The sequence below is a fragment of the Hibiscus syriacus genome, unplaced genomic scaffold (assembly GCF_006381635.1).
Source record: "Hibiscus syriacus cultivar Baekdansim isolate YM2019G1 unplaced genomic scaffold, ASM638163v2 tig00110813_pilon, whole genome shotgun sequence".
Classification (NCBI taxonomy): Eukaryota; Viridiplantae; Streptophyta; class Magnoliopsida; order Malvales; family Malvaceae; genus Hibiscus; species Hibiscus syriacus.
Window position 1 is genome coordinate 669,445 of NW_024062871.1, and position 7,530 is coordinate 676,974.

At 31.8% G+C, this 7,530-nt stretch overlaps 1 protein-coding gene across 2 annotated transcripts; it reads right to left on the minus strand.

Annotated features, from left to right (window-relative positions):
• Positions 1–252: 252 nt before the first annotated feature.
• Positions 253–3,276, minus strand: LOC120141747 (probable vacuolar amino acid transporter YPQ1). 2 transcript variants are annotated; one of them, XM_039156542.1, is made up of 12 exons: positions 2,992–3,276; positions 2,868–2,910; positions 2,603–2,629; positions 1,972–2,070; positions 1,768–1,871; positions 1,493–1,664; positions 1,303–1,407; positions 1,010–1,105; positions 890–910; positions 737–795; positions 564–654; positions 254–467 (listed from the first exon to the last, which is right to left on the minus strand). In XM_039156542.1, exons 1-12 carry the CDS (start codon positions 3,213–3,215, stop codon positions 363–365), a joined length of 1,146 nt encoding a protein of 381 aa, XP_039012473.1. In that variant the 5' UTR covers positions 3,216–3,276; the 3' UTR covers positions 254–362. The 2 variants fall into 2 exon arrangements, with proteins under 2 accessions (XP_039012472.1, XP_039012473.1); XM_039156541.1 differs by having other exon boundaries at positions 253–467; positions 2,868–3,276.
• Between the last annotated feature and the right edge of the window lie 4,254 nt (positions 3,277–7,530).

Genomic DNA, 7,530 nt, shown 5'->3' on the forward strand with positions numbered 1-7,530 from the left:
TTGGCTTAATAGTTAAAAGAATAATTATTATCCTTAAAGATCTTAGGTTTGAGCACCAAAGACTAAAAAATAACAAGCAATTATGATTGAAGAATTAGCTTTAACTAGTAGATTAGCGGATATAAGGATGATTACAGTAAGGCTTTTAATTGAGTTAGAAAAAACATCAAACATAAAAATTCGAATATATTCCGTAAAAAGATAAAAAAATATATATATAATAACAACTTTTCAAATTTGCTGATAAAAATAGTCTTCCTGCATGAACATATGCGTACACTGCAACTATATACTATCAAGGTAAGTGGGGAAGTTACAGCTCCAAAGATTTTGAGTCATTTAGCTGATATGGCAATGTAAAATCAAGCTTTAACTTCTTTACTCGCTTCCCTATACTCTCCATAATCTTCTCCATCACTGTTCACCGCCTCTCTGAAATATTTGTAGTAAATATATTGCAATATGATCTGTTGTAAACAGTGTTAAGGTTCAATATTATCGGCAGTGTAAACAGGGAATAATAATCAATTGAACGATTCAATTATTCAGGTGAGAAAGGATACAAATAAGTCGAGTGCCACACAAACTACAGCATCCAGCAACCATGGCATGTTAGCCTTAATGCTTTCCCACTCGGAGGTTCTCACTAGAATACTGTGAAGAAGCTTAAAATGAGTCGAATGGTTGATGAGTTAAAGTGAAAATATCAAATGCAGAACACTGAGATAGAACAAACCTCGCCACGTAAGTAGCATTAGCTATCAGTGCAAAGATGAACATGAGAGGGTTCAAGCCCTGTATTATTTTCCAGACAGTTAGTGATTAATCAATCAACATCATTTAAAGCAACATAAATACATTTATGTTGAGACTTAAAAAATAGTATTACCTCCACACTTCCTCTTTTGATCTGATCAACAACAAAAAAGCAATGATGGTAATAAGGAATTGGGATTTTATTGTGTTCGGAAAGAAAAACTACGGTTTGTTAATTGAACTCGTTGCTTACATTTAACCATATCTGAGGGATTCGGCCTCCCATGTATATGGCAGCCATTAGCCATCCCAGCCATTGTCCGAATGCACTATGCTCCATTCTGAGCTCCTGCGACAAAGTCCAAATTATTCAAGAAATCTGCAGTTCAAATGGACCTAGAGGCATGTCTAGTTTGGATGGGGTCATGTATCGCATTAACTTCTCAAACATCGAACAACCCTTTAGGCTTAGATAGATAGCCCATTCTTCTACATATCTAAGTAGACCAATTGTTGTTGAATTAGAATCAACCTGGAAAATCATACCTGTAACAGTCTTCTATTGGTAAAACCAGTTTTGATTTCCATCCAAGCCTTACTTCCTAGTGGCAAGTTGACAGACGTAGCTAGAAATGTACCATAACTTGCAGCCTAAAAAAGCAATCATATCTATGTTATTCAATCAATCTTTCAAGAGTTCTCGTGTTTAAAATCATTTAGCAAATGCAAGAATCACCGCTCCCGGGATTGGTCGAGGTCGAGTTCCAGACTTCTTGGATGAAACCAGAGCTGATTCATCTTCAGATGATGAATCACTCCCAAGTGCCATGGCGGAAGGACCACTTTTAGCCACGCTCATATATGTTCGAAAAGGTGGAGTGCCACTGCCAGCAAGAGATCTAGCTGACCTGAAAGAGTGTAATAGTGTAGATGTCTCAATGGAATTAGCTCTTAATACAATAATTAATGAAATAAATGTACAATAACAACATGAAGAGTTAAGAATAGTACGTGTAATAGAACTCCCTTCGAGTATGGGCTCTCCCCCTAGCCTTAGGTATGGGAATTCCCGACTCATTTTTGCCAGGTTTCAATGGCTCTTTCTCATCTTCAACCTAACATTGCATTAAAACATATTCATGAAACCATGTCTCCGAAAAAAACCATTTTTTTCAACTGCACTCTGCAACAACAAAAAATGCCAAAGGTGTGTACCGTGTGGTTGGATTTCATCCGTCGACGTTTGCACCAACTGCTGATATACTCATAGTAAACACTTTGCAACACTAGAACCACAGTACTTATTGTATAGAGCTGACAAACAAAACCACAGTACCTAATTAAAAGTTTGGAAGACAAAACACTTGACCAAGTTTACTTATTACTAGATGTTGGTAGACAATATTGGGTTTGTTCAATATAGAAAATGGGCTGACTACTACTTAACCAAAGACATCCGTCGACGTTTGCACCAACTGCTGATATACTCATAGTAAACACTTTGCAACACTAGAACCACAGTACTTATTGTATAGAGCTGACAAACAAAACCACAGTACCTAATTAAAAGTTTGGAAGACAAAACACTTGACCAAGTTTACTTATTACTAGATGTTGGTAGACAATATTGGGTTTGTTCAATATAGAAAATGGGCTGACTACTACTTAACCAAAGAACCCATGATGTTGGGCCATTTTAATTTGTTGAAATTTGAAAATGATTATTCAAGAAGAGTCCTTTGATAAATAAAAAAAAGAGCCCTCATTTTGCAATTATAAAATAGATGAAGGGCTTAATATGAATTATGAAATGAAACATTTAAACCTAGAAAGTAGTCAGTAGTACCAGAGCTGTGTAGAACTGAGTCGGCAACTGCATCCACAAAATATACGAGAAATGAAAAGTAAGTGAGGTTTACATATAGTATACATTGGTATTATGTATATGAAGGGAAATCGAAAGATAACATATTTGTTGATAGAAAAACAAAGGGTGATATGATTTTAACCACAAATTTTCATTTCTGGTTTTTGGACCACCAAAGGCACTGTAAATCTATGGCTCTCGATGAATTGAATTCACCAAAAGTAAAGATAAAAAAGCTACTAACTGTTGCAGGTTCCAGAAGACACCCTACAAGATTGAACACGTCACTGCAACAAAGAAAACCAGAGGAGATTAATCGTAAAACAAAGCTTGAAAATGCAAGGAAATGAGTGAAAAAGAAATCGAACCCAGCAACCCAAGTGAGGAGAAAAAGGAGGGAAACGCCATGGCCGGACTTGGTTTTGAAGTTGGTGACGATTTGAGGTATCTCTGCAACTCCCCAGCATACTAAACTAATGATTCCGAAAGAAAAGGAGAAATCATCTTTCAGATTGCAAAGACAGTCTTTGAAGTATCTCTGAACCCACCAAACGCAGGGCTTGTTTTCTCTGACACAATAAGGTTGAGACATGCCTAACTTATGCTTATCTTCTCTCTTATTATTCTCAGACAAAATAATGGAAATTATGAAACAATGTACAAGTTAGTGAGTTTTGTGGAAAGAAGAGCTATTATTATATAGCAGAAAAGGATGTCCAAAAGCAGGTGATATTAGAAATAAGAAAAAATGATCCAATTCCTTAAAATAAAGATGATTAATGTTGAAAGCACTCGACCACTCTCGTCCGCATATTCTTTATTGTGGATGCTCTTCTTTTCAACTCGCACTGTAAAAATATATATATAAAGTTCAATTTCTTTAGCTGCATCAAACTTTATGATACCGCATATTCCACTATCCGTTGATCATGCAAGGAAAACCCTCGGTTCACGGTCTCTGTTTTTTAGTAATATTTTTAGATAATTATAACATATACTGACATGATTATTCAAATTTAATATCTTACAAGATAATACACTCCCTTTAACTATTGAATTCACTCAACGAATTCACTCAACGAATTCAATTTATGGTTTATGTAAGGTATATACAAGTTATTCCGGTTTAATTTAAAAATAGATATCATTGATAAAAAGATATGTTGTTATCCTTATATATATCAAATTCGAGCAGTTGCATTCATAAGGTATAAACATATTCATTATCATTTTGACACTACTTTATAATCATATCATATTAATAAAAATATTAAATTTAATTTAATAATAATTAACTTTAAACTATAATCAAACTGATTAGAATATCAGAACATCATGTTTGAATGATTCACGTTTAAATATCTATTAATCTCCAAAAAGACACCAACGCTCCAAGTAATTTATTAGGATATTCCTATGGTACGTACTTACATTCAATCTCAAGGAGTAATTAGTTTAAGGTACCCCAAGAAATGGAGGGACGTAGAACACTAAGTTAAGGCATTCATCACAGAATTAATCATATGCGTCCAAAACAATAATACAATATCATGTCCTTTGTAAAATGAAACAATGTGGCATGCAAAACAATTCATATTTTTACACACACATGCCCGTACGTTCAATTCCTTGGATTCGATCTCTTTTTTAAAATTCGCACACTGAATTGTACGTAAGCTGTGGTTGTTTAATATAAAAACCTTTTTTCTCCCCCCTACAGGCACAGTCCCCTGCACCAAATCCATTATTCCGGCTACATTCAAATAATGTTGTAAAATAGACAATATAATAATTATGGATGGGTTTTATTCATCCAATAACTTGAACACAGCCCTAGAATCATCCAGGTTCATTTTGTATAAAACAAAATTTTAAGGAAACAAAACAATATTGTTTCAGTTGGGTGAGTGATCCAGGACAGGTTTAATCATGGCGTAGGGGCAAAAATGTTAATAATGGAAGCTGAGTTGCCCTTCTGAAAGAAACAAAGATGAGATGCCATGTAAGCTTTTAACTAGAAATGTCGTGCTGATCTTTTTATAATAGGTAGAAAGCAAAACGAAAACCAAAATATCTCGAATCCTTGAACAAAGAGAAAAAGACAGAAACGGCGACGGTCCGCTGCAACTTGTGAGAACGATGTGTCTAACGCGTGGCATGATTTCGTTCTTTGATGTGCCAGAGTCGTGACTCAGGAGTCAGGATCATGTTTATCCTGCTGTTGCTTAGATAAGACTTGATTTTATCTTCATTCCATCGAAACCTTTTAAATTTAGGGGTATACAATTTTAATATATAGTTAAAAAAATATATTATTATAAACATTAATTTAATATTATTTTAATATTAAGTGATACCTAAAATATTTAATATTTTCGGTAAAATTCTACTTAAAATATTATTTTTTCTTTAAAAAATGTTAATATTTGGTTCTACAAAAAATTAGTTAGCGAAATTAATATTTTCGGTAAAAAAAATAATGTTTTAAGTAGTGTTTTACTAAAAGTGTTAAAAAATTAATATTTATAGTAAAGAATTTCCTTAATCGTATATTAAAATTAGCGTACAGCAAAACTACCTTTGAAACTCCACTTTCTTTTTGATTGAAATATCATTCTAATAAATATTATTTTTGAGATTAATATTTGTTTTAAATTAATTTTCAAATTAAAAAAATTTATATGGAACAAAAGTATATTATGTTAGACGTGTCTTTAAAAATATATCATGCAAGTTGTGTCTTCAAAAGTGGTGGCGGATACATATAAGAGTCTAGTTACAAGCTGGGTCAAAATGAAAAGAAGAAAAAAACTGCAGTAAATCCTTAAAAATTTTATTTTTAAAAAATAAATGTGCATGATACATATCAAAGATAAATATTTACACGAATATGAGTTAGACAATAACAATGTCACATATTAATTTTATGAATTTATTTTTAATAACTCAATGAATGTATTTTTAAAATGATATATTTAAACACTTGAAAATCTCATATCTAAACAATATTAAATTTGAGAAATTCATAACAAAAAATAGTGATATTAAAGTTGTTAATGACTATCATATACTTGATTAAATTTAAGAATTAGGCCCAATAGATTTGAAGGTCTTGTGCTATATTTTAAAATGAGACCTCTAAAATCTTTTATAATAAGACAAAATTATAAAATATCAAAATTTATCATAGTACAATTGTTTCTTATAAAATAAAATAAAAATTCAAACATATGAAACTAAAAAAATATCATAAAACAACTCTATAATCGTGACATTTTATTTAAAAAGTCATAATTTGAATGTCCTTAGAAGCGAAATTAAGATATTTTCTAAAGTATGAGCCTCCAAAATTTTGAGACCATATGGCGTATCACACTTTACACTTATTGAATGACAGGCCTATTAATTATTAAATTGTCAAGTATTATTTTTTGAAATAATCAAAATTTAGTAAAAATAATTTTTAATTATGATATTGATACAAATTTAATTGAATTCGAAATTTTAATAAAGAAATTATTTTTAATGTTACCTAAAATAATGGTGTAAGGTATATTAGTGACAGTGTCACGTAAAATAATGATTTGAATGCTCCGATAGGAGGGATAATCGTTCTAGATCAAACGACCTCTATGACCTACTTGGTTGTTTTAGTTTTTTTGTTCTTGGAGTTATCATTATCTCTAGAGTTTCGTCGGTACTTGAGACTTCCTCTTCTTTTATCTATTTGATTTTTCTACTTGTGGATTTCTTAGTGGGTTGATGCTTTTTGTTGGGCTTTAGTAGACTCCGATCCCATAAACATCTACTACTAGTACTTTATTTTTTTATGTATTTTTTTAAATAAATGAATATATCATGTCCGTAAAAAATAAAATAAAATTAGTGTCCAACACATAGAGACCTTACTAGTTTTAAGTGTCAGTCCTTTCTATTCCTTCTCTCGCTTTGACCTTGGAAGCAGGTCTAAGGGTACAAGGACGGCCCAAGTAAGGTAGGATTGGGCTGTGGTGTCTTTTACCCTTTTTATTTAAAGGTTACGATTGTTTCATTTAATAATGCTTTTTTATAGTTTTGGTGGCAGCTTTTCTGTCTTTTTGAAATGCAATGCGCTATTCATCTAAAAAGAAATAATGTCTTTTTTGTTTAAATATGTATTTTTCATATAATATATCTTATCGTTATATTTAATATTTTTAGTGTCATTTTCATTTTTTTTACAATTATAAGTTTTTCAATCCTGTTTGTGTTTCTTTGTATAAATAAGGTATTCACTTACAACTTTAAATATTAATATAAAAATTTCTAATTTATTTTACAAATTAAACTATCCACTTGAAGATGTTTGAAAGCCCTTTTACTTTTACAAGTCAAACTATCTTGTTTTGAGGCTTGAGATTTTGGGATCTCTTTGTACCAAATAAAACTTGGAAAGGAAAAAAACAAAAACCAAATCTATCTATATACATTTGATTTCAACTCTCCTTTGATATTAAAAACAATCTTAAGCTTTTCCCAGACGCAGGAGAAAATTGTTTGGCCGAGTCCATAGCTGAATTCTCTCTATGATTTTGAAACATGTTCGTGTGGGCCTCTCCTTGCTCCGTAGCTTCCATGGCGGCTTCAAAACTCTCATTTGACCCATCCAAACAGCTATTATCACAATGAAGATTCTCTTCTTTTGTTTGTTTGAAACAGATACTATCATTATGCATTTATTATCTAAAATTAACTCAACTTATCCATTCAATATTAAAAGTCAACTTTGTCTTTTCATTATTAAAGCTATCATCAGATGTAACTTGTCTAAATTCTAAAGACAAGCCAACCAATCATCCCTCTGCCACCCTGTTTTTAATATTCTTCAAATCTATTGTCTGCTTGGACTGTTCTTCAGTTTCAGCTCC